Source organism: Danio rerio, chromosome 1 (assembly GCF_049306965.1).
Source record: "Danio rerio strain Tuebingen ecotype United States chromosome 1, GRCz12tu, whole genome shotgun sequence".
Lineage (NCBI taxonomy): Eukaryota > Metazoa > Chordata > Actinopteri > Cypriniformes > Danionidae > Danio > Danio rerio.
The window spans coordinates 60881599-60908562 of record NC_133176.1 but is presented as its reverse complement, the minus strand read 5'-3'; the positions used below and the strand labels follow the sequence as shown (position 1 = coordinate 60908562).

The following is a 26964-nucleotide window of genomic DNA, read 5'->3' as shown; positions in this document are numbered from 1 at the left end:
AAATGAAATGTAAAAATTCACACTAAGTAAAAAAAAAAAAAAAAAAATATATATATATATATATATATATATATATATATATATATATATATAAAATAACACAAATAGTTGCTGTATTCAAAATTAATAAGCACTTATTTTTTCACAGAAAATCTGACCTGGTTATAAGTACATGTAGAGGGCGCTTTTATAGCTGAACATCCAGCCTGATCTTACGAGAAAGCGTAAGTATTTTACGTTTTGACAGTTTAGTGGCTAATTCGTACGAATTCGTGCGAGTTTAGTCGTACGAAATGGTACGATTTTAAAAAGGAGGCGTGGCACCTGACCCCACCCCTAACCCCAACCGTCATTGGGGGATAAGCAAATCGTACTAAATTGTACGAATCAGATCGTACGAATTCATACGAATTAGCCACTAAATGAAAAAGTTACGAATTGCCGTGAGATTGTGTTGGAACATCATATCATATATAAAAACATCCTTTCTATATACACTTAACATTTGTGCTCTAACTTTTGTAAACTAAATATGTAAACGGTTTTGTGTTCTAAAGGTGTAACTTTATTTAAATTTAGCATTTATCTACATACATGGGGCATACACCTGGCGCAATACAGCACTAGGCACGATGCAAGTGTTTTTGCTAGTTTCAGCCTTGCGTGGGTAACATTTTCACATCTTGCATGATTTGCATCTTGCATTTGCACACATTTGTGTGCCCATAGGCCTGCTGGTCTATTAACAACCCAGGCTCATTCTGATTACATACCCCTATATACATATGTGGAGAGAGCAGAATACATCCCAGAAGGTATGTTTTTTTTTTTTGCAGTTTTAGTTTTCGTGAATCCACCAGAAGCCGCTGTGTATGCTTTTTAAGATCTCAGATTTCTCGCTGGTGCCATTTGCGCCTGCTGTTCTCACGTAAGTCCGCCATAGGCCGCTGTTTACGCTTTTTGGGATCTCAGATTTCTCTCGCTAGTGCCAATCGGGCTTGCTGTTCTCCTGAAACCCACCAGAGGCCACTGGCGACTGACTGACAGACTGACTGACCATTCGACTGGCCCACCCTCCTCCTTCCCTAAACCCAACCAATAGTGTTTTCAAAAGCAATCCAGGAAAAGAAAAGCCTTTGCCTGTTTTTTTTACCATGTTTTCAGATTTTACCAAATTCTCGTTATTAATTACTTGTTTATTGCATTTTTTGACTTTTTATTATGTCTTACCTGTTTTCTGGAACCATTCTTTGCCAGACTCGAACCCCTTTGTCATGTTCAACGTCAAGCTAGGTCTCAAGTCCGCCGACGTACATGGCAAGCCACTGGACAAACTAGTAACAATGGAAAAGTCATCCATATGGAGGTAAGTGGTCAGTTGGTAACCGCGAAAGAGAACAGTGTCATGCCGCCCTGTAGCGTTCGTTTTAAAGATGAAATGCAGCCATACAGTTGTCCGGCTAAATCATTCGCGATGTCCAGAAATGTATATAGGACTACGTTTTAGAATCAGCCTATGTTGTCTAAAAAGGTGTGTTGAGGAGCGTTGTTTCCATGTTACTATTTCGTGGCAACTGAAATAAGACCACACCATTGACCAATTAAAAGCTGGTGTATGTCTTTTTTTATTTTTATTTTATTTTTTTGTTATTTAGTCTAGAGCACCTTAGCAAACACTTTGCTTGTTACACACACAGGGATGCACAGCAGCTCACAAATATCTTGAAATATGAACATTTCAAGGATTAAAATGTGTATTATTGTATACATAAATATAAATACTGCTACCTTTTCCCACACATTTTTCATTTTAGGGGGCTTTAGTAAGTCCAGCTCTGTTGTAGCTAGTTTGTTCATGACAAAATTACATTACTTTATTGTTGTTATTGTTATATGCATATTTAAATTTGTGTTTATATTTTTATTGTTTAGAGTTGTCTACCTGTCGGCTTATAGAAATGTATGCATCACAATATATATATATATATATATATATATATATATATATATATATATATATATATATATATATATATATATAGGGGCAAGGAATTTGAACGTGGATTTGGATGTAGGTCATGGTGGAAGCTCACAGTGTTTTGACCACATTTGATTTATGTATTTTCTGAATATTAAAAATAGCTTTGAATCAAATCTTTGAGTGTAATAAACAAAATTAAATTTGAAATGGATGTCTTGACTGAATTGTGACCAAAAAAAAAAAAAAAAAAAACAGTTTCCTGATTCAACGGTCAATGGTGATGAGTTAAGGTGTAAGGGCTGGGTCAACAGTGTACTTAATAATATATTAAAATATAAATGTAATTACATGCAGATATTTTTTTTTTTATTATAAGTTGAGTTAAAAATGAAGCAATTTAAATGTAAGTTACGTTATGGACATATATTACAATGTTTAAAAGTCTATTGTTATGCATTGATTTACAAGTCTGCACATGAGTAATATGGGTTCATGTGATTAAAATGATTGTTGTTTATGTAGAATATAGCAGAAATTTAGTTTTAATGCATTTATGCAAAGAATAGGGTAATATTTGTGTGTTAAGCCGCCTTTCCACTGCACACAACATTTGGACACGGCTGTTGGAATACGTCCTGTTGTGGCAGTCACACAATTTTCAGTGTTGTCGTGCACCATGGGAGAGAAGCTGTTCTCGCAGTGTCTGAAATAATGGAGTGCAAAAGCAAGAGCCTTTATTCTCTGTGAGTTCACCATGGTTGAATGAACGAATACTAGAAACTCATAGACCACTAAATATTTTGGAGGGAATGTGGAGACACAACATATGAAATCATTTTTTTAGAACTCATTTCTAAATAGAAATGTTTTTTTTTTAATATAGACTTTTTTTCTGATTAAAAAAATAGCAAAAATATAATGAATAAAATTAAATAACAAAATAATAAAATAAAATAATAACAAAAATATATATTTCCCATCTCGCACACACTGACTTTCTTGGACAACACTGAAATAAATCCGGTTGGCTGGTCGCATACAGTCTAGTTGCAGGAGTTAAATATTTCAAATAGTTGTAGGTTGTTATCGGCATTAACGCAAGACTTTTATTGAGCGATTAAAAAAAATTGCTGTTAATCTATTCTCAAAGTTGGGTTGGGAGCTGGGACTATTCTACGCAAGCTATGATGTCTTTGACCTTGATATTTTAGCGCGGATGTATACCTGACCAGTGAGCCGTCTGACAAAAACAGTGCCCTTCTGAATCAAGTCAGCAGGATGCCCTTCTGAATCCTTCTCTTACTTCGAAGACATACTAACTATGCTTACATGGACATCTGTAGTCTAGTTATTGACTTTAATAGACAATAATATAACTAAGGTGTTTACGTGAAGTGCTTTCATGTAAGAGTTTTCTGTCATTTTGGGTGACTTTAACTGCAGTTCGGCAGTTTCACCTTCCCTCATGAACATTTCATTCATGCCCCCGTGACAAACTGGGGTGTTAGATGGAAATAAGGAGTAAGGACTGCTAAGAGTGTTATGGAATATAATAACACATATGCCTAATGAAAAGAAAAAAACATGTGTGTGCAGTCCTTTACTGACAGCCGCATGTGTGGATCTTGTTGGAAAATATGGCAAAAAGTCCTACATTTTGGTAATAGTTTGATTGCAGTGTTTACTTCAATAATGCCACTAATATCTGCATACTCAACATGCCTTAATTCCATTTCTGTTTAGTTCAGTGATGACTTTAGTCGGATTAGATCAACAAATATGGCTGTTTGGAGCTTATGTAGGCCTACAGTTCAACATTCATGTTTAACTGAATAAACATTAAGTAAACACAAGCACATCTTATTGAACATCATTTATTTTTATCATCAATTATCAGAGTAGAACAGTTTCTAAAGCAGTTTGTGATGCATTTTGGAAAAAGGAGATGCGCCCCTGATCAAATGCGCCACCTGGCTTGAGAAACATGACTTACTTTTAGTGATTATTTGGGTAGCACACAAATTCCGAATGCCTTCGGCAGAATTCAAATGAGCTAGATTAATTCCAAGATTACAGTGAGATTAATCTAGATTTAAAAAATATATCTATGCCCACCTATAATTTTAATGTATCCGCGGCTCAATTCGGATCCGAATTTTCTACAGATATGATAGGAACTCCATGCAGCTCCCGGAATACTCTCCATTGGAAATGAATGACTTGTCGCTTGTCGTGGCTCAAGAAAGTAATGTTTAACACATGCAAAGTCTCGAGAGAGAGAGAGAGTTCACCATGAGTGCTACTACTAAAGTTATTGCTTATTTCAAAATAAAAGTCCATCTTAAATGTGCAACCACCATCTATGAATTCATTAATGTGCACTGGAAAGCATTGCAACACACAAACACGCCTATATGAATCATTTAGAGTCAGTGCTTTTCAAAACTTGTTTAGTAATTTTATTTCCTAACCCAGCCGTGTCGTCAGGAGTAAAGAAAGAGGAAGAAACTGTGTCTGTTTGCACAACCATTTCTAATTCTACAGTGTTAATCATGAGAAATGCTGAAGGTCAGAGTCACCAGGAGTAGGAGCTACTCTGATTTATTTGTGAAAATAGCCTGATTATTACTGTTGAGGATACCAACAAGAAATATTTACAAGCCATGATGAACAGATGGTGATTAAAGGATCATTTTAAAGCTGTTTTCTTCTGCTAACGCGTGTGTTATTGTGATCTCGTAGTGATGTCGGTGAGAATGGCGGCTCCTCTTACACTGGTGCTTCTGCTCATGATACACAGTGAGTCAATGGAGAATTATTGGTCACACTTTACAATGAGTTTCATTAGTTAATGTTAATTAATGCATTTACTAACATGAACAAACAATGAACGACACATTTACTACAGTATTTGTTCATGTTAGTAAATGAAAATACAGTAGTTCATGTTAACTCATGGTGCATTAACTAATGTTATCAAGCATGGACTTTAATGTTAATAATACATTAGTAAATGTTCAATTATGATTAATAAATGCTGTACTAGTGTTGTTCATGATTAGTTCATGTTACTAAATGCATTAACTAATGAACCTTATTGTAAAGTGTTACCCAATTATTTAACATTTGTTAGTTGATCATGGAAATAACTCTGTGGCTTGTTTTATTGACAAAAATAGTAGTAGTATGACTAGTACTGTATTCAGGGCTATGTATATCTGAATGTTTCACGCTTTATGATGTTCAATGTAAAGGATATTAGTGTAGTAGTGATCGTGAACAGGATGTGAGAGAATAATATGAGATGGAAAATCTGCTTAATGTGTGTTTCAGGAGTTGATGGCACTTTTGGTTTTAGTGTGAGTTACGGCTCTCCACACATCTGTGCACTAAGGGACTCAACAGTGACAATGAGCTGCACTTACAGATATCCTTTTTTACATTTTGTCTCGAAAGCTTTTTGGACTAAAACACAACTTCAAGGGATGTATGGGGAGTATCCAGATCTGTCTGAGGACCCTGAATACAGTCAGAGGCTTCAGTATCTTGGTGATAAACAGCAGAATTGTGACCTCAGACTGAGTCATGTGACAAAGAATGATGAACATGAGTATTATTTCACATTAACCACTAATATAGCTGAATGGATTGGCACTCCAGGAGTGCGTCTCTTTGTCACAGGTGACTCTCCTGAGGTTTCTCTCTTCTTGTGGTCATTATGTAGAATAATAATCAGTGTATGAGAGCAGCACTAGATATAATGTGTGTGTTGTGTTCAGATCTTCAGCTGGAGTCTCCTGAGAGAGTGAAAGAGGGAGATTCAGTCCGTCTGACATGTAACAGCAGATGTAATCTGACTGACACACCAACATTCATCTGGTACAGAAACTCAGAGACATTGACTAAAGGGAGTGTTCAAAATGATCTCGTCTACAGTTCAATCAGTAGAAGAGATGCAGGCTACTATAGCTGTGGTGTGCAGGGACACAATTACACCTCTCCTGCTGTTTATCTTGATGTCAGATGTAAGTTTTCGTCGTTTTTAAAACTGCTAGTATATGCCTTTTTAAAGCATCCAGACTTATAATAGAAGTAAAGGGTTTGACTCACTTGTGCAGTAATGTCACAATATGGTATGAAAGATGTGTAATCTTATGTGTAGTCTTAGGAAATGCTTTCTAGCCCACTGAAAAAAATTATTCAAAGATTATTCCTTGGATTTACTCAATTTCTTTATGTTAAGAGGTGGTAAACAATTTATTTGGGCTGAATTTAAACATTACTAAACTTAATTTGTTTGTTTAAATTCAACACAAACAAATTATTTGCAACAGTTCTGCATGCAACACTTTTTTTTCAGTGTATGTGTGAATTTAAACTACATTTTACAACTGCGTTGCTTATATTGCTCATATTTATCCATATGTGAGCAATATAACATATAGATATCATATCCACATATAAAGCACAGCATCTGAGGGCTCTTTTATTTAATCAAACTACTATTTGTTTCGCCTGTGCAGATCGCTGGTATACACACAGATCGCTAACGGACTACAAATCCGCCTTTTCAAGAACTACAAGTTCCTGTCATGCACTACACACACACACACCGGTTCCTGATGCAGTTTGATTACACTCACACAGCTGAAGCTGCTTAAAGACTAATTAGTTCAACCCAAGCTCATTCTGGAAACGTAGCCCCGCGGACGTTTCTGGAGACCGCGATTTACGTGGCCGGAGGTACGTAAAGGCCGCGTTTGTTTTTTTTCGAGCGAACGCTGCCGGGCGGTGTGGCGCCACTCCGCCCCTCCTCTTCGCGCTCGCCGGCCGACGGCTCGCCTCCGAGTGGAGGGCTTTCCCGACGCAATCAGTTTGTCCGGAGGCCCCGGAGGAGGAGGAGGACGACGACGACCGGGTTAGAGTCCGGGGAACGGCGGGTTCCGGAAATCAGGTAAGACGAAAAACGGAATCCGGAAAATAAGGGCGAGAACGCGGCGGGATCCAAAAAGGCGGTTGAAATTGAAGACGAGGGCTTTTGCTTTTTTTTTTTTTTTTTTCCCCGATCCGGCGGCTTTTCGCGCGATCCCGAGAGGCGCCTGCCCGAGACACAAAAAAGCGCGCACAGCGGCCTGTCGCGGATCCGCGAAAACAAAAAAACGCTCGAATACGTACCTCCCGGGACGTAAATCGCTGTCCGCAGAAACGGCCGCGGGGCTACCTTTCCACAATGAGCCCGGGTTGGATTAGTTGGACCATTTATACAGCACATAAACTCACTGAGCCCTATCATACACCTGGCGCAAGGCGCAACGCAATTGTTTGCTAGTTTCAGCTTGGCGCCAGAGTCATTTTGACATTTTGCACCACCACACTGTTTAAATGGCAAATGCATTTGCGCTCATATGTGCACCCATAGGCATTCTGATCTAAAAGAGGAGGTGTGTTAAGGCGCAATGCTGACGCTTTGCTATTTTGAGGAACTAATGCACTGCAATAGACCAGCTGAGAACAGGTCTAAAGTTCAGCGCAGAGCGCGTTAGTTGTGCGCCTCGCTTATACATTGCTTAATACACACCGGATGAACAGCAAAACACAAATATCTTTACAGATGAAGAAGAATTTAAAGATTAAAATATTACCAAAATTATTTTCTAGGCAAATATAAAAACCCCTGCTTTCATGCCTTCTTCATCTTGGGGGCTTTTTCAGCTTATTCATGACAATTTCCTTTTGTATAATGTTATAATTATTAGCAGTGTTATTTATTATATACATATTTATATTTGTTTTATTAAAAACAAGCTTAGCTTTGTCCTCCTGTCAGGTTTTGGACCATATGGGGCACAGCAGGTGTATTAGGATATAACTGAGCACGCTTCGTTATTATAGTTAATTTATTCGTTTGCTGGAAATTAGAACTGAATTTAAAAATAGTTTTGAAACAAACCTTTAACAAACTAAATTAATTATGTATAGGCTAATGGATGTCTGTGCGTACGAGAAGTTTCCCTATTTACAGGGCCGGCCTGTCACGTTAGGCGTGATCAAAACAATAACAAAAACGGGAACAAAAGATGGCGGATTCAAGTGCAGATTTTAATATATTAAAGTGCAAAAACAGTGAACAAAAATCCAAAATATCAAAGTGCAAAGTAACAAATAAACAACAAAACAAGAAACTAAGACAGATAAACATGAACTAGACTAAAGCAAGATACAAGGCAAGATCAGGAACAACAACTAGGAAAAACAGACTTACTGGGTACAAGAAAGACAAACGACGCGATGACAAATTGTGGTTGAATGACTAAATATATATAGTTCTGGTAATCACGGAGAATTGAAACAGCTGTGGTTGTAATCAATGTAAATGACAGACCGGGTGTGTGCATGAAAGAATGCATGGAAATGTAGTCTTTATGGACGCTGTAGTTTCACTCATTGTCCATTGAACTACAGCGCCCTCAGGTGGTCACTGACAGATAGGCAGTATAGGCAAATGCTAAGGGCGCTGTACATCCAGGGGGGCGCCTGAAATGTGCGCAGTTAGGTTGGTTTTGTTTTCGATATTCCTGACTGACACATTCAGTGAAAGACGGCAATAACTCAAAAATCTCTTACCCTAAAATGATCTAAAGTGTGTTTCCTACAAAAAGACCAAGCTGGTTATGTTTCACAGCTGTCTTTTTCTTTTATTTTTCGCTCAACATTACGACCACTGCTCTTTAAGCCCTCGCAATATCCATCTAGCCGGAAGAGCTTGGCAGAGCGGAGCTCTTAGTAAGGGACCGTCGGAAAAGTGCTTCTTTTTTTTCCTTTTTTTTTGGCTCCGTCCTGCGTGTTTTATTTGAAACACAACAAATTTTCTCTTAAATGAGCACAAACATTTTCTAAAGTAGTCGAATGCTTCATTATAGATCTGTGCATTCTTACATGAACACCTCTGTTATCAAACAAAACACAATGAGAGCTTGATCTGCCGCTCTTCACTAAATAACTATAATAACTTTAATCAATATCCAAATACAATTAAAAGTTAAATAGATTTTATAGCTTTATTTAATTTCTGTATAGGCCATTTGTTTTTAAAGGTTCAGGACACCCTGGATAACTTTTTTTTTAAATATTAACAGATGTGTGTGTGTTGAGCATCAGTTAAGACAATGTTAGCACCTGTCAGCTTTAATTGTGGGGAAAACTGGATAATTTTGAGCTTTTGTCAGCTAATTTCAGCTTCCGGGTTTAAAATGATTTTTGGGGCGGGATCAAAATCGGCGACGTAGCGCAGTACTGCAAGTGCAATGATGACGCGTCAGTTTCTCATTATTATTCATAGCGGAGTTTTCTTATCCTATGAGAAGAGCCGGCTGCTTAATTATTCATGAGAGCACGTGCTTTCCGAAGGCAGACCTGCCAGTTTCAAGCAAGCTGTGAGACACGGAGTCACGGACCCACGGAATGCATTAGCCATTCATGAAGGCTCATATGAGTTTGTTTCCATGATCCACGCGGTTTGTTGCATGTTTTCTCCCGCGATCTTGTCAGGGCCGATCATACAGCAAAACTGTGTGTGTGCTGCTGGCATTTTTGTCGGGAGAGCAGCACGAGAATTAGAGAATGGCGGACGCTGTGTTTTATCAGGAGTTCGTTCACATTCAGACACATCGCCGTGCTGCTGTGTTCGCCTAAATCCTCCAGATTACCAGCAGGGCTAATGGTTAAAATAGGCAGGTCAGGAGACCTGCTGCACTGAGTCTGCATTCAAGATCTATAATAGACCCGGGGATCGAGGGAGAATCCTCATTTATAGTGTTTACATGAACACACTTATCTTTATAATTATATAAATTGTGGTTATGTGTATATGAAATTACGAATAACAAATGTAGCAGGGCATTAAATCACTGTTTATTTCTTTGCATTTTAACTTTGTGAACTATAAACTCATGCGTCTCCTCACGGTTTGTCTCATTTCGTGAGCTAACTGTCAACAACAGTTGTTCTCTCCCCTGCTGGCCACGCCCACTCCTGCCCGATGCTCGCGGAGCTCCACGCCCATTAATCATGCATCTTTTGAAAAAATTCTGAAGTAGACTCTAACCGAAAGTGGGGGGTGTCATGGCCCTTTAATAGGCTAAACTTTGAATTTTGAATTTGACACATAATACTGTTTACTCCTGTGATCAACCCTTGCCTACCTGACCATTCCTTGTGTGATAAAGACTCTGCTATTGGATTCTCACCTCCGTTGTCACATTCGGATTGTTACACTATCAACAATGCTTTGATCAAAAAATCTTAGTCGTGCTGAAATACAGCCTTCTCAAATTGCCCACAAAGGCATGATGGATTTGTTTGCATGTTCAATAGCAATACACAATTTAAGCAATTTGGTGGAGTGAGTGATGGATGAAAGCACACCAGTAGCATGAGAAGATTGTGAATACATTACTCTGCAGGTTTTGGAAGTGTTTTGTGCCGCATGAGAAGAAAGAAAAATTCCCAAATAAGTGAATGAAAAGCTGAGTCTGTTCACAGTCCAATGTTTACATTTAGATATTAAGTCCATAATACATTTAGTAGCGTGTATATTTTTAAACTTATCTTTGTATTAATTTTCACAACTTTGTTTTTACATGATTCACCTGAAGATTCTCCAGGGATCCCTGTGATCTCCATTAGGGGATCTGCTGTAATGATGGAGGGAGATTCAGTGACTCTGAGCTGCAGCAGTGACTCAAACCCTCCTGCAGAAATCAAGTGGTATAAAGGAAAAAAATATATTGAACGTGGAAAAACCTTCAAGATCTCAAAGATCAGCTTCGATGGCAGTGGAAAATACAAGTGTGGAGCCAGAAATGTCCATGGAGAGAAATACTCTGATCCTGTGATTTTAAACGTCCAGTGTGAGTTAACAATAACAACTGTGACATTCAATTATTAAAACATAGACTTTTATGACAAATTTATTCTTGTTGCTTTAATATCAACATTCCTCTGTGCTAGATTCACCCAAGAGCGTCTCAGTGTCCATCAGTGGATCTGCTGTAATAATGTCTGGAGATTCAGTGACTCTGAGCTGCAGCAGTGACTCAAACCCTCCTGCAGAAATCAACTGGTTTAAAGGAGAAACACTTGTAGGATCTAGAAGAATCTTCAGCATCTCAAATATCAGCTCTGATGACAATGGAGAATACAAGTGTAGAGCCAGAAATGACCATGGAGAGAAATACTCTGATCCTGTGACTTTAGATGTCCCGTGTGAGTTCATGAACGCTCAATTTGTTTTCTAAAGATCTTGTTTCAGATGCTGTCAGACAAGTTGGTGAATCTTTTGTCATGACAGTTCTGTAACTTCATCAGGCTCGAGAGTTAATAATGATCTTCTTCGTCTTTCAGTTCATCGAAGTACTATTACAAGCGTGATCACAGCAACATCTGGAGGATTATTCATCATCATCATTATTATCACGACCATACTATTCGTAATGTAAGCAAAATAAGCAGCATATACATAATACTGACTGTTAAACTAATGCAGAATGATCAGTCTCAGCAGGGAAACTCAGAATCTCTGCTACCCAGACACTTCTTCCAGCTCCTCAGGGAGGATACCAATGCTTTTCAGGCAAGCAGAGAGACATACAGTAGTCCCTCCAACATAACCTGGGTCTTGTCCCCAGGACATGAGACAAGCCTGTCCCTGTGGGACAAGCCTGGAACCCCTGTCTAGAAACGTTGCCTGAGTCACCTCAACAGGCTTCTCTCAATGTAAAGGAGCAGCGGATCTACTCCGAACTCCTCCCGGGTGACAGAGCTCCTCACTCTGAGGGTGCACTCTGCCACTCTGTAAAGGAAACTTTTTTCAGCTACTTGTATCCGAGATCTTGACCTTTTGGTCATGATCAATGCTTATGACTATATAGGTGAGAGTAGGAATGCAGACTGACCTTTAAATCAAGAGGCACAACAAAGCAATAAATTGACCACATTGATGCTACTGCCATCATGTCAGGTTACATCCTTCCCTCACTAGTGAGCAGACTCCTTAGACACATGGGGCAAGGAATTTCCTCCAACTTTTTCAGTTTGAGCAGGATGGCCTTGGAGGTGCTGATTCTAACCACTGTCGTGTCACAATGAGCAACAAATCATGCCTATACGTTCTGAAGGTCCAGCTCCAATTGAGCCAACAGCACAACATCATTTGCAAATAGCAGAGTTGAAATCCTTTGGTCCCTGAACTAGACCCCTCTGACCCAAGGTTGCACCTATAAATCATGTCTACAATTAACAGAACTGGTGATAAAGGGCAGGCCTGAGTTCAACATGCACTGTGTGACCTATCCTGCTCTGGCCATATGATGCAGGACTCTGGAAGAATTGGCAGATCTTGCCTGAAGATTAAGAACCAATCCCCAAGCATAAGTAGAGACCAGGCCAACCTGGTGCTGATGGGGAGGATTAAGGGGAACTTCCACTATGTCACCTACATAGTTCAGTAAAACAGATTATTTAAATGGATTATTTTGTTATAAGCTGACAGAATAACTATTATGAGTGACGTGGCATTAGAGTCTTTCTAGAGCTCTCATTCCCAGAGGTCAAACTATGCTTGGAGGTAAGCCCAACTGTTTCTAGTTGGTAATGTTCAACCTCCTGCTCAAGCTCTTGGGTTAGGCCCTGTTTGTGCTATACTGGGGAATGTCTCTGTCTTTATATTTACTCATAACTAATTTTCAAACCAAACTTAGTCTGACCTGTCACCTTGGACCTTTTGCCTTGGGAGACCCTACCAGGGGCATTTAGCCCTGGACAAAATAGCTCAGATGATCATTCAGCCACTCAAACCCCTTCACCAAATGTGTCAGTTCAAGAAAAGGTCAATTTACAATACAATCACATGACTATAATTTGCTTTTTTTGACAGTCGAAGGAAAAGAATGAACAGAAGATCATCTCCAAACATTTATGAGGTGACATGATGAACCAACTACAAAATAAAATCACTAAAATAATAAAATGAGCCTTTATTTTCCTTTATTCACTCTCTTTTTTTTCCCTGTAGAATGATGGTGTCAGTGCAAACACATATGCAGGTCTTGACCTCCAATCCAGATCTTCTGACCTGTACAACACACTCACTGTAAGTGAAGAATCAAAAAACTGCATATCAAAAATAAAAAAATTGCATATGCAAATTCATTTGTTTATCCAAGAGTCCGGCAATAAATAATGTGTTTTCCTTTTAGACTGTCCATCCCAGCCCTGCTGTTCACCAGGCGAGCTCTTCTGAATATGAGAATCTGCCAGTAAATTGAAAATAAGCAGCAGATCTTCATTAGTCAACAAACTTACATTCAAATCATGAGCAAAACAGTTCTGTGAGCAGAATTTTAAAGGATACTAAACAGTAATATAGTATAAATCTTGTTATAATTTGTTGTATTTATTTATTTTTTAGAATAGATTTTTTTACTAGATTTTACCAGAAATACAATGGTTAAACTATGGGGACTGTTGCAAAACCATTTTTGACAAATCTAATTACCTACACAATAGTTTATGCTAAGGGTGCATGAAAACATGTTGTAAAAGCCCGTCAGTATTTCACACAATGACTGGTCTATTTGCGCCACCTGCTGGTCATCTTGTACCATCGCAGTATTTTATTATTATTATTTTTTGTTGTTGTCTTTTTAAAAGTGGATTAAATGCGAACGTCAAATTATGATAAGAAATAATCCACACGATTAGAGAGTTAAAATGATCAGAATCCATACAATTAAGCCTTGTTAAGCAATCGTTGACCAATAATATTCTAGCACGTGACGCAGAGCGCTTGACACACCGACAAAAGGCGCCATTTTCAAACGTCAACAATAGAGTTGGTCAGTTTTGCTAATTTCGCGAATGGTTTCAATCAGCTCGCTTCTAAGGTCGTAAATGAATCAGCATGTCGTGTTCGGGAGTACACCCACAGGTAAGGACAGTAAAGGGCTTGGTTCTTGGTTCATTGCCTACTACTATTTATGAACAACAACAGCACATACATAGTTTTTTGTGACTATGCCTAAAGTATGTTATAATATAAAGCATTTGTGTTGTACCCGCCATATTTCATCAACTAAATATTATGTGTTTGCTAGAATGTTCTCATACACTCTAAAAAATGTTGTTATTTATTTAACCCAATGGTTAATTTAAAAATATTTGGTGCTTTTCTGGCTTATTTTTAAGCTTTATTGAGTTATTTATTTATTAACTCAACTAGTTTGAAGTAGAGAAACGTGCAACTTACCCACAGTCTCTCTACTCCACGCACTTATTACACAACGCACACTCTAAAAGGCGCTGTCCCCATTTAGGCATTAATTTACCATATTTCTTTGCTCCGTTACACCTATTACATATGCATAAAACACTGAGATATAACCGTGCCCGGATCGTATCGCTTTCTCACTGCAGTCTATCCGCTTCATAGTTTGTTTCAATCGAGCCGAGACCACCTCGTTCAAGCAATCTCGGAGCGATTGATTTGCCGCAGATCCTAGCGCGATTGCTGGTTTCACATATGCCAAACGAACTGGGCTAACTGGGCAAACGAGACAGGTTCCGAAACAAAAGCGTAGGTGTGAAAGCACTCTTAGAATCAGTCAATTCATGTACACATGTATTTTCACATACCAATGTTGATCTGTAAGATCTTTGTGTGTTAATGCCTAACTATGCAAACAAAAGCCTTAAAAAAAAAAAAAAAAAACAGCTCTTGAATGTTATGTTTGGAGAGTTAATTCGTGTGACTAATGTTTAAAAAAAATTGGTTAAGGGTTCATAATGAGCACTAATGCTCCCTAAGTTTCGCAGTGTATTGTGGGAGTTTTCAGTAGTTTAACGTTTCCGTGGAATGAATTTCTGATTGAGAGTCCTTAAAATGGCTCACTCCCTGATAAGTGCCCTGACTTCTGACCAAATGACTACTACTATCATGATAATTTTTTTCTTGCTTTGTGTATTTGTCACCGTGTTGTTTTTATCGAAATGTTAGCCAGCTTTTACAGTATGCATGTAATCTACTAGTGTGTTTAAGTTTGAAATAACATACATAATTCAATAACTTAATGGTGCAGTGGGTAGCACTGTCGCCTCACAGCAAGAAGGTCGCTGCTTCAAGCCTCAGCAGGGCCAGTTGGCATTTCTCTGTGGAGTTTGCATGTTCTCCCCGTGTTGGTGTGGGTTTCCTCTTGGTGCTTCGGTTTCCCCCACAAGTCCAAAGACGTGCTATAGGTGAACTGGGTAAGCTAAGTTGTCTGTAGTGTGTGTGTGTGTGTGTGTGTGTGTGTGTGTGAATGAGAGCTGGAAGGGTAATTGCAATGTAAAACATATGCTGCATAAGTTGGCGGTTCATCCCGCTGTGGCAACCCCTGATTAATAAAGGTACTAATCTGAAAACTAATGAATGAATTCAACAACTCATAAAACAATAACTCATGATAATAGCAGAATATCAAAAGGGTTGAATTTGACATTAGTATCAACACCAGACAAAACCTAATACTTCAGAAATGATTTTATTGAAGGCTTATCAAAACCAGACATGTTAAAGCAAATAATTACAGATAAAATAACAAAAGAAATATGAAAATAAACATCATTGTCTCAACTCTAGCAGACTAACATTAAAAACAGGAGGAAAAAATAGAAATTATCTGGCACTTCATATGTGGTTATTGGCTTAAAACAAAGCGGTTATCAAAGCTTAAAACTTAACAGTTAAACCCGATGTTGTCTGGGAAAGCAAAAGCTCTGCTGCTTTACATCTGCTGCTTTGTTCAACAGTGAACAACACTCCTGCTAATGAGGAGAATATTCAGAGACCTGCAGAGAGAAAGAGAGTATAGCAAAACGCCATTAATAGAGATCTATTATGTATATTTTTACGATATTTAAAATATGTCTATGACGTCACTAGAGCGTGTGTGTGAATTTTCACCTCAAAATACCACAAAAATAATGTTTTCTAACTCTGAAACTGACCTTTATATATATCTACATATATATTTATATTGCTATTCATGCGTAAATAGACACATTTTAAGTTTACTTGCTTCATTTGTGCATCAATTCCGCTGTATTTGCACGTAAAATTCACTTTACAAGAAAAGTTAATTCGTGTCTGCCCAGTGACTCTGTCTTCGTTGCTAAATGGTTAACATGGATTTTATGGTGCACCAGTAGTTCAATAACTTCTCCAGAAACTGTACGTGGAAGATGGAAGCTTTCAGCTGTGCTTCTGACTGAGCCGAGCCCAGTTTGATGAACTGTTGTCTGGTGTCGGAAGGAGGATTTTCTCTTGGAACACCAACAACAGGCACTACAACATAATCACGGCCCTACAAGAGAAATGCTCAATTCGCACCACTGCATCCGGGCGAATTGTGTGTCAGTCTATGTCGCTCCTGTTGCTGTTTATTTGTGCTTCATCTTAACTCCACATCTATAATCCTCTTTATCTATGCTGACATTATCTTCAGCAGCTCAACACTCTAGCGCCCGATTCACTCGGGGCTTCAGTGTCAACGCTTGACAGAGGGCGTGTCTGAAGTTGGGGCTGACACGATTGTCAGGGCAGCGTCCGTCGGCGCTTGAAAAGTTGAGCAAGGCCAAACTTCCGCAACGAACAATGCCACTGAAGCAGCGGCAACGAATCCACAATGCAGTTCGGCAATGCTTGACGTCACCCATTCAAAGTGAATTTGGGACAGACGGCTGCTTCTCACTCAGGGCTGCAGTTTATGTTAATGAGGCAGAGATATTTACTAGTGGACGGGGCTTTCCCCCTCTGATGACACGTTCAAAGAGAGAATGTCAAAGTGTTTCTGCAGACTGTTTTGATCATGATTGATCAGAAAAAATACTATTAATAATTTTAAAGTAATTAATTAAAGTAATTAAATATAAGTAATTTTTGCATGATAGGCCAACATATCCCTCTCATCAGAATCTCTTTATTTCCACCAACACCTGTAGCCTCTTTTTTAAAAAGTAATCTTGTGTTTTGAGTTCATGATCATCCAATAGGATAGGATGATATAAAAAAATGTCTTAGAATGCTAAAGTAATAATTTGCCCGTTTGTTTTTGTTGTTTTTTTTTTTAGCTTAACTTCGCGTTTCTAAACGGATGTGAGGCGCACTTCAATAACCATGCATGTTATCAAGAGCGCAAGTTCATTATTTCAAAGATTGACACATGGCGAGCACACTCAAATAAAGAAAGCGAAATCACTCACAAATTTACACACACTTTGTTCGACCACCAGAGGTCATTATATGTCTCTTTACGGTGGCGCATATCGACTGTGTATTTAAAGATATGTGCTTCCTGTGTTTCTGTGAAACGAGCTATACCTATAATGGTAACTTGTCACTTGGTTTTTATATGCAGGGCCAGTGCACAGCATCACATGCTTTACATCTGTAATGTTGAGCTCTGAACTGATTCATCATTGTTATTAAAGAGAAAACAATACAACAGACGCACAATAATAGTTAGGTAGCATCCAGACTAGTTGTTGGAAAACTAACAATAACTTACCATTACATTTCCATACACAGGGTCAGTGACGTGTACATCACAATCAGCACGTGTGCCACCAGGAATCCTCGAAGGATTCATCTTTAGTGTGAAAGAAAAACACAAATAAACAAGTACAAAATACCTAATAACCAACTGTCTTATAGTGCACATCAGTGCTTTAAAAATGTAAAAATAACCAGCCTGATCTCACGAGAAAACATAAGTATTTTAGGTTTGACAGTTTAGTGGCTAATTCGTACAAATTCATAAAAGTTTAGTCGTACAAAATTGTACGATTTTAAATAGTAGGCTTGGCACCTAACCCCACCCCTAAACCCAACCGTCATTGGGGAAGGAGCAAATTGTACTAAATTGTACGAATTAGATCGTACAAAATCATACGAATTAGCCACTAAATCAAAAAGTTACGAATTGCCGTGAGATTGCATAGAAATAACATACCTTTATATTTTCATATAGGGGGTCAGAGAACTGTACATCACAAGCTGTAAGTCTGTCTTGATGAGGCCTTGAGGGATTCATCTTTAGTATGAAAGAATACAATAAAAAAACACAAAATAACTAATAACCAACTGTGTTATAGTGCACATTAGTGCTTTAAAAACATAAAAATAACTTGCCTTTATATTTTCATACATCGGTTCAGTGAAATCAATACAGTTATCGTTGTTTCTGTCATGATGAAGTCTGGATTGATTTATCTTTGGCATTAAAGAAAAATACATCATACACAAATAAACCAGTGCCTATGAACAGTTAAGTCAGGACTGCACAGATATTAATATTTCTGAAAGTTTCCCTGATCAATAAACAACCAAAAACACAATAGCTGTTTCCATCCAAAGATGCGAATTAAATGTATGCGTATAACTGAAATATCGCATAAAAGACGTGCGAATAAAGAAGCGTTTTCATCTAATGAGTCAAAGTGAACAAAATCATCACAAAAATGCCAAATATCAACATTAAAAACAGAATTTGCGGCTGTAGGAGAAGCTGCGTCAGTCTTTTCATCATTTAATAAATGACTTGAAGACAGTACGCTGACACACAATTAACACGCGGTGGTGTTTGAAGGCGTTAGACAAGGAGCACAGATGCTTTTGACAGTTCTGAAGGTCAGTAATAATAAAATAACATTAATACTGGCGTTTTAGAATGACCAAAACAACATTTCAGATGTTTTTGCAGTGTGCTCAGCCTGATGGTTTGTCCCTTTACACGCATTGTTATCATCACATGATCTCTTTTAACAAAATCACATGACCTTTTTTAATGCACATACTGGAATTTGTACGGTAAAAGTGTTTCCATCGTAGTTTGTGCGCATCTTTTCTTATCGAATAAAAAGTTTATTTTACTCAGTTATGCGCATGTTTTTTTTGTGCGCATCTTCAAAATGTATGCGCATCTTGGCGTTTTCCTCAACGGTTTCTTTAAGCACAAACAAAATGCGCATAAAAATACGATTTTTTTTTTAAATAATTTTTTTTTTTTGCTCGTTCAGACTACTTATTTAAAATGAGCTGAAACAACACAACTCCTGAGGCATTTCATTAGGACAACTGAATTTTTTATGTTCAATCCACATACATATCTTAAAGGTGTTAAGTAAACTTTGTGTAGGGACAACATGAATGAATTATGTGGAACCCTGCATTTTTTACAGTGTAACTATTTCTCACCTGAGACTCCTCTGTATCATTTCTTATCTTCATCCTGTTCTTCCTTAAGAAATAATGATTATATTACGTAACATTATAGAGTATGTAAAGTATTGTGCTAGTCCTTGTTGATTTTCTTTTGATTTTTTTTTTTGTCCATTAGTGGTAATGTAACCTTAACAACTAGACTACAGTTAAATGCTGAACACATCTTACCAAATCAGCAATATCATAATGACAACTGCAGCTCCACAACCCACTCCAATAGATATGTATAATATCAGCGGACGTCCTACAGCAGACGAAAGAGTAAAACATCAGAAAATGTTCACTGTAGGAGTAAGTAAATGATCTGCTTTACCTTTAACAGTGACAGTGACGGCGTCTGATCTCTGAGCTCCATGTGGATTGTGAGCCTCACAGTAGAAGCGTCCACTCTGTACTGCACTGAAACTCTGTCCAGATCCAACAGCTGAGCTTTGATTCTCCTTAAACCAGCTGAAGCTCAGAGCAGGAGGGTTTGAGTCACTGATGCACATCAGACTCACTGAATCTCCAGACACTATTACAGCAGATCCATTTATAGACACTGAGACGTTCCTGGGGGAATCTGAAAAAAGAACAAATTTACAATTTACTATAGATAAATATTATAAATATTATTTATTCTTTTTTTTACAACAATGAACTGTTGAAATTATCATAAACTCACACTGGACATCTAAAGTCACAGGATCAGAGTATTTCTCTCCATGTTTATTTCTGGCTCTACATTTGTATTCTCCTCCGTTATCAGAGCTGATCTTGGAGATGTTGAAGATTCTTCCATATTTAACATATTCTATTCCTTTAAACCAGTTGATTTCTGCAGGAGGGTTTGAGTCGCTGCTGCAGCTCAGAGTCACTGAATCTCCCTCCATTATTACAGCAGATCCACTGATGGACACTGAGACGCTCTTAGGTGAATCTAAAATAAATATAAATAAAAAGTTTTCCAAAAATAAAATCCAGAAATATTTACATCCCCTCTTAGACTGCAATTTTGTCTAGATAAAATCTTGATGTGGGTTCCAAATATGCCAGACTACACATTAACTCTCAATCAATCATCGCGTGATATCAATAATCTGCATTCTGTCACCAAGATGATGCATAAGTTATAAATGTCTCTGTAATGTCTTCATTTGTTAGTTTACTTAATTCAATTAATCTTTATTTGTATAGCTTTTTAACAATGTAGATTGTGTCAAAGCAGCTTCACAGTCAAGTCAGCTTTATTGTCAATTCAACCACATACAGGACCAGGGCCGGAGGGGGACTCCTTTTCAGCCCTGAAGTGTCAAGCCTGAGACCAGCCCATCTCAGTTCACCACTGACTATTAAAATAATGTCATTTTCAATTCAGTTTCTAATAAACTTCAAATGTTTTTCGCAAATATAAGAAGATTAAAGGGTAGCTAAATCTCGAACACTATACTTTAAAACATCAAACTGTCCTTTCCAGCATTATCTGTATATTATGTGCAAAATTCTTATATAATAGATATCCAGTCCTTTGTAACAGTGGTCACCCAAAAAAATGTATATTTACACCTAGATAAGTAATTCAAACAGTATTATACGTCTTAACACACAAAAAAAAAAAAAGTTTTAAGTGAAGTTTATTCATAAACTAATATCGATAAATCTAAATTTGCAATACAGGTAATCTCATAATGCAGCATATCTTTTAATAGCATTCAATTTTTAGTCATCAGCTCTTATCAAGGGGGAGTTGTCGAGATCTACCTGAGCTCAAGGCTCCCCTCTCTTCCTTCAAACGGGAGGGAGCCCAGGGCTCAAGAACCTTTGAGCTCAGGGCTCTCTCCCGGGACAGCATGCCAAAATTGCTTATAATCAATCATCAGCTAAGTGTGAACTCTTGAAATAATAAATTAGGTGAGATTCGAACCTAGGTCAGCAGCATCATAACACAACTCACTGACCACTGGACCAAAATAGCTTAATTGTTCGAAATTTTTATATTCACTAAGGTGCTGCTGTTTGGGGTCGAATTAAAATAAATAAAAAGAGCGGAACTGCTGCAATATAATGAACAAAAAGAGTGAGGCTATTACCAAATAAATACATAAATTAAAAAAGTGTGACGGCTGAGAGCGCAAGCAGCTAGGGACACCGGCCCCCGCGCCTAAAAAAACAGATCGGCCCACCAGTAATTCTCCCAGTTCTCCCGATTAGCCAATCCGGGCCTTTACAGGACATATAAAGAATCAAAATTACGTTACTCTCAGATCATAGGTGCCTAGCATATAATATTAATACAACAAGTAGAGCTTTTAAGAAAGAATATAGAAGATAAAAGTGAATTGAAACAGTGAAGTTCAGTTTTCAGAGTTTAGTTTAGATTAGCTTGGCTCAGTTCCAGTAAAAAATATTAATAAATTAATCTTGCAAAAGAAGACCCAGAAGTATGAGCTGGTAAAATGATTGGAACCTCTCATCACTATTGTGCATGCAACGAGAAGAAATGATTGAGTCTTGGTGCCTATTTGTCATTTATGAATCCTCACAACACCCTACATCAAGCAAACCATGGCAAAATTGGGGAAAATCATGTATTCTGAATGAGGCTTTAAAATTAAAAACCTGCGCTTACACATGACATTGAGATAAACTTCAGGTGATGTGAGTGTGTGTTCATGTACAGCACATCTATATCTGCCTGCATCTTCTCTTCTGACTGACTGCAGCAGGAGTTCATTGCTTCTGTCTCTTCTCTCAGTCAATCTTTGTGAGTTTCTGTACCAGATGAATGTTGGTGTGTCAGTCAGTTTACAGCTGCTTCTACATGTCAGACGGACTGAATCTCCCTCTGTCACTCTCTCAGGAGACTCCAGCTGAAGATCTGAACACAACACACACATTATATCTAGTGCTGCTCTCATACACTGATTATTATTCTACATAATGACCACAAGAAGAGAGAAACCTCAGGAGAGTCACCTGTGACAGAGAGACGCTCTCCAGGAATACCAATCCATCTTCCTGTTGTTATATTTGTAATGAATCTGAAATAATACTTGTGTTCATCTTTCTCTGTCACATGACTCAGTCTGACGGTGCAGTTCTGCTGTTTATCTCCCAGATACTGAAGCCTCTGACTGTATTCAGGGTCCTCAGACAGATCTGCAAACTCTTCTCCATGTTTTACAAGGTCTTTGGTCCAGAACACTTTCATGATCTGATGTCCAGTAGGGTATTTATAAGTGCAGCTCATGATCACTGATGAGTCTTTTAGTGCACAGATGTGTGAAGGACTGTATTTTACACCCCAATCTGCACCAGAAACTACTGAGACAGAAATAATCAAGAATGTTCAGGTAAAGATAAAGTATACAAAACCTCTTGATAGTTTCAGAAGTGTTGCAGTGACTCACTGTGAATTATGAGCAGGAAGATTAGAGGAAGGGGAGGAGCCATTCTGACTGACATCTACTTTGTGTCACCTACAACACAACAGTGGCTTATTGCAGCATTCACTATTCTACATTTTTTATTTTTACAATTATTCATGTTAACTTTTTTGTGGAATTAAAAAAAAAAACATTTTTAACATTTTAAACTTTAATTTTTTCATATGTAAAGATGTTTGCAACCCAGCCTCATTCTGAAAACGTAGTCCCGTGGACGTTTCTGGAGACTGTGAAATGTGTCCCGGGAAAGTACATATTTTTGCAGTTTTTGTTTTCGCGAATCTGCAAGAGGCCACTGTGTGCGCTTTCTCGCATCTTAAATGTTTTTCGCAAGTGCCGTTCGCGCACACTGTTCTCTCGTGAACCCACCAGAGGCTGCTGTCGAACGACTGAATGATTGACTGGGCGACCGACCAATCGACGGACCCACCCTCCTCCTTCCCTAAATCCAACCAATTTTACAGATTAACCTGCCTGACGATTTACAAAAGCCGCTCAGAAAAAGAAAAGCTCTCATCTGATTTTCACCACATTTTTATTTTTTGGATTCTGTTTTTGTCTTACCTAATTTCTGCAATCGCTCTTCCCCTGACTCCAACGCGGTCTTCGTTGTCAACTCCTCTTTGCATCTCAAGTCAGCTAACGTACACATCGAGATAACCAGACAAAGCCCTCCACACAGGTAAGCGGTCAGCCGGTGAGCGCCAAAAGAAACGGCGTCACATTGCGTAGCTTTCGCTTAAAAAAATATGAAATGCAGCCATACGTACCTCCGGCTACATCATTTGCTGTCTCCAGAAACATCCACGGGACTACATTTTCAGAATGAGCCTGGGTTGGATGTTTGTGTTTTGCTGTATACATCCTTTGTGTATTAAGCAATGTGTTTTGCACATGCATAGGCACATAACACTAACACACTTTTAAACACTAATAAAACTCTGCACCATTGACTTTAGAGCTGCTTTTTGTTGCTCAGCGGTGTGGTTTTTTCAGTTGCCTTAAAATAGCAACACGCCAACAATGCCCCTTAACACACCTCCTTTTCAGACCAGCACGCACATGAGTTCACAATGTGGCACAAATGAGAGTGCTATTTAAACAATGTGGTAGTTAGCAAAAAAATCACTTGTGCTGCATCTGTCGCCATATTGCCACGGGTGTACGATAGGGCACATAATGGCACATATTTAAGTAATATTAAAGAAGAGACTATCACATATATGTAAAAGCATAGTAGTTTCATCAACTCACACACACACGACACCAGAGAATGTGCTTGGGAACCTAAAGAAACCCTGTGTTTTGGTGTTAAAGGTATAGTTCACCCAAAAATGTATTCATTTACTCTTCCTCAAGTGCTTCCAAACATTCAACTAACTTCAACTTAAACTCCGCAGACCCGGTACTGGGTTTGTGACGTCATCGACTTTCGCTTTAAGATTTAAAGGGCTAGCATTGCACCAGACCCCCGTAAGTGGTTTCATTTGAAAGTGTAAAATCTATATTTTATTATCTTTATTATCTTATTTTAGTATCTATATTTTATTCACTTTGGATTTTATTCTACTGTATAAAAGTTATTTACACTTAAATACACAGTATTTTGGAGACCCGAGCTGGGTATTGAACATAGGTTCATTATCATATTTTTCTTATGGCACATGTACAAGTTATAGCTCAAATGAAAGCTCTTGCTGGTGCTCATATGGCTCTAGTATTCTTTTTACTGAATTATATTCACATATCAAACAGTTGCCGAATGAATCTTGGTGTTTCCATGGCGCAGAAGTGAAAACAATACATTTATGATCAATAAGCAGCCCCAGATAGCACAGACAGCTGTCATCTCTTACCTTATGCTGTGCGCTTCAGGGCCATTCTCCTCTGTTTTTGAGGTGATGTGCATAAGTAATCCTTTTATATGTCTGATGTGGTCCAAACACAGTGAATTATGTTTGATCAAACAAAAGAATAGTGAAATATGAAAACAATGTTGCTCCCTGTGGCTTGTACAGCACCTCTCATCAGTTGGAATACAATAACTTTTGCATAGATTATGGTAGAGACAGTTTTCTTTTTTCCTATGATTACAGACCTGTGCAGGAACCACCAACATTAATTACAGCACGCTAGACCACACAGAACATAAAAGGTCCACTTTCAAATCTGAGTTTATTAAAAAAAATACAAAAAGCGCCTCTTTTTTTAGGTGTTTGTTACAACACAGACGACATATACAGATATTTTTAACACTTTCAAATGTGTTTTATAAAAATTCAAAGGGTTTTCTTTAAAATGATACCAAATATTTGCACTTACATCTCTGCATATGGATTTAAGAAGCTTTTAAATTTGGGTAGGCAAAATCCAGACGGAAATCCCAAAATAGCAGCAGAGTTTAACTGGTTAACTACTATTTTTGCACTACTCAAGCATATTTTCAACTACTCTGTTTTGAATAGCTTTCAAAAGTACAAACATTTTCACTATTTAATGGTGCAGTCCGTTAAAACCATGTTAGCATGCGATGACAACACCTGACAACAACTCTGAAACATTATCTAGGAAACTAAATTTTTTAGTTAAGGAATTAAATTAATCTACTGAACGATTAGTAAACGATGTTCTTACCTTATTCATCGGCACTGCAAATGAGCAAAATGAAAGCAGAGTTTGACTTTAGTGGTCAATTTTAATTTCCGGCCTAGTCATGACACTTCACCTACCAGCTGGTTTCGTCAACCCCACAGAGAACATATCCGACTAACTTTATATAAGGTGAAAATAAACTGTCTGCCCATAGCGATGCCCATGCTACGATCTTTAGTATCAATAGCATGATTATTAATAATATCTCAAGTGTGCATTTGGTTCATTAATAACTATTTAATAAATGATGCTAATATATATTACAGATGTTTATGCAGCACTAGTAGAATTTCGTGATTGGTGATCATGTGAGACCTTGTGAGAGATGTTTGCTGCATTTCCTGTATTTGGCTCAAGTGTTCATGTGGGTGTGAAGAGTGCTAGAGTTTTTATACGTCGATAGGAAATGCTTACAATGTTGTGTTGTAAAAATGTTTTATTGCTTAATTTACACACACACACACACACACACACACACACACACACACACACACACACAAACACACACACACACATATATATATATTGTATGTATGTAGGCCTACCATATTAGGTAGCCTACTATGTCAGGTGCGCAATCTTAAACTATGACAATCACACAAATCATAAAAATAAAGCTTTTTTTTATTTTGGTCTTTGGATTAAGCCAAAGAAAGGTTGTATTACTCTTATTTTTATCCACGATCTTACTTTCTCTCAGATTTCAATCCCCAGAGCATCTGACATCATGTCACACATAGGACATGCGTTAGGGCTTCCCCTACCGTAATACACCTAAAACATGTATTGCTGTAAATTTGTCAATGGTAGCGAAGCGTTTTCTCTCTTTAACTGCAGAGAAAAAGTTCAACGAAATTATTTATTGATTCGACAAATATCATAATACCAGCCATACATGTAAAGCACAAACAATGTCCTTCAATTCGGTCACGTCCAGCGGCCGTCATCCTTGAACTCATCTCCTCTCCACCTGTCTGTTCCATTGCTCCGTTTGCTACAACTTTATTTTGCAGTATAAAGCGCATCAAATGTCCAATTTGTGACACAAGATGTCTATATCTCATCTTTGCTATGACTACATGCAAATCACTCACGCTTGATATTACGTCTGCCTATTGCACAAGCTGAAAACTCCCCGTTTCCCATTCCATGTAATGTTATAATTGTGAGGGCGCAGGTGAGACGTAATTTTTCGAGAAACATTCAAATACATCATGTGTGAATTTGCAACCTGTAAAGCTGCGATCACACTGGGCTTTTCCTCCCATAGATTCATACGCACACAAATGCGTGGGAACGGAAATGCGGGGTCATGCGTCAAGTTTCGCGGTTTGCTGCAGTGCAAAGTTCAAGCTTGGTGAACTCTGACCTGCGAAATCGCATCACTTGACTGCGTGAGACCAATCGAGGATCAAAACATGACCTCTCTGGACAGAAATTTAAAACATGGAGCAATCGCTCGCTTTTGTAAATGTCTAATAAGCTCGTTTAATCCTGCCCCTTTTCGCAGAGCGGTACTGTAACGCCGGGGAGTGACACTGACAACAGAAGGTAAGATCCAATATGCAGGTTTATTCAGCGTCAGGCAAGCA

At 38.1% G+C, this 26964-nt stretch overlaps 3 protein-coding genes across 7 annotated transcripts in view; 2 read left to right on the top strand and 1 right to left on the bottom strand.

The window, feature by feature from the left end:
- The window catches only part of LOC101883960 (B-cell receptor CD22-like), a 59567-nt gene that overhangs the window by 26834 nt on the left and 5769 nt on the right, over positions 1-26964 (top strand). The window lies entirely within an intron of this gene.
- LOC141375242 (B-cell receptor CD22-like) lies at positions 1114-15605 on the top strand. Of its 4 annotated transcripts, none has more exons than XM_073907852.1 (10): positions 1114-1366; positions 4724-4780; positions 5315-5662; positions 5761-6006; positions 10636-10890; positions 10991-11245; positions 11384-11474; positions 12915-12960; positions 13053-13130; positions 13237-15605. In XM_073907852.1, exons 2-10 carry the CDS (start codon positions 4726-4728, stop codon positions 13303-13305), a joined length of 1443 nt encoding a protein of 480 aa, XP_073763953.1. In that variant the 5' UTR covers positions 1114-1366; positions 4724-4725; the 3' UTR covers positions 13306-15605. The 4 variants fall into 4 exon arrangements, with proteins under 4 accessions (XP_073763953.1, XP_073763969.1, XP_073763946.1 ...); XM_073907868.1 differs by lacking the exon at positions 1114-1366 and having other exon boundaries at positions 3222-4780; positions 5315-5340; positions 5438-5662; XM_073907845.1 differs by lacking the exon at positions 1114-1366 and having other exon boundaries at positions 4504-4780.
- Positions 15538-25380, bottom strand: LOC100333244 (B-cell receptor CD22-like). Of its 2 annotated transcripts, none has more exons than XM_073907836.1 (12): positions 25355-25380; positions 22685-22753; positions 22251-22598; positions 21904-22152; positions 19960-20214; positions 19609-19857; positions 19464-19539; positions 19269-19311; positions 18204-18284; positions 18025-18105; positions 17581-17661; positions 15538-15862 (listed from the first exon to the last, which is right to left on the bottom strand). In XM_073907836.1, exons 2-12 carry the CDS (start codon positions 22737-22739, stop codon positions 15839-15841), a joined length of 1542 nt encoding a protein of 513 aa, XP_073763937.1. In that variant the 5' UTR covers positions 22740-22753; positions 25355-25380; the 3' UTR covers positions 15538-15838. The 2 variants fall into 2 exon arrangements, with proteins under 2 accessions (XP_073763937.1, XP_073763940.1); XM_073907839.1 differs by having other exon boundaries at positions 22251-22595; positions 25355-25372.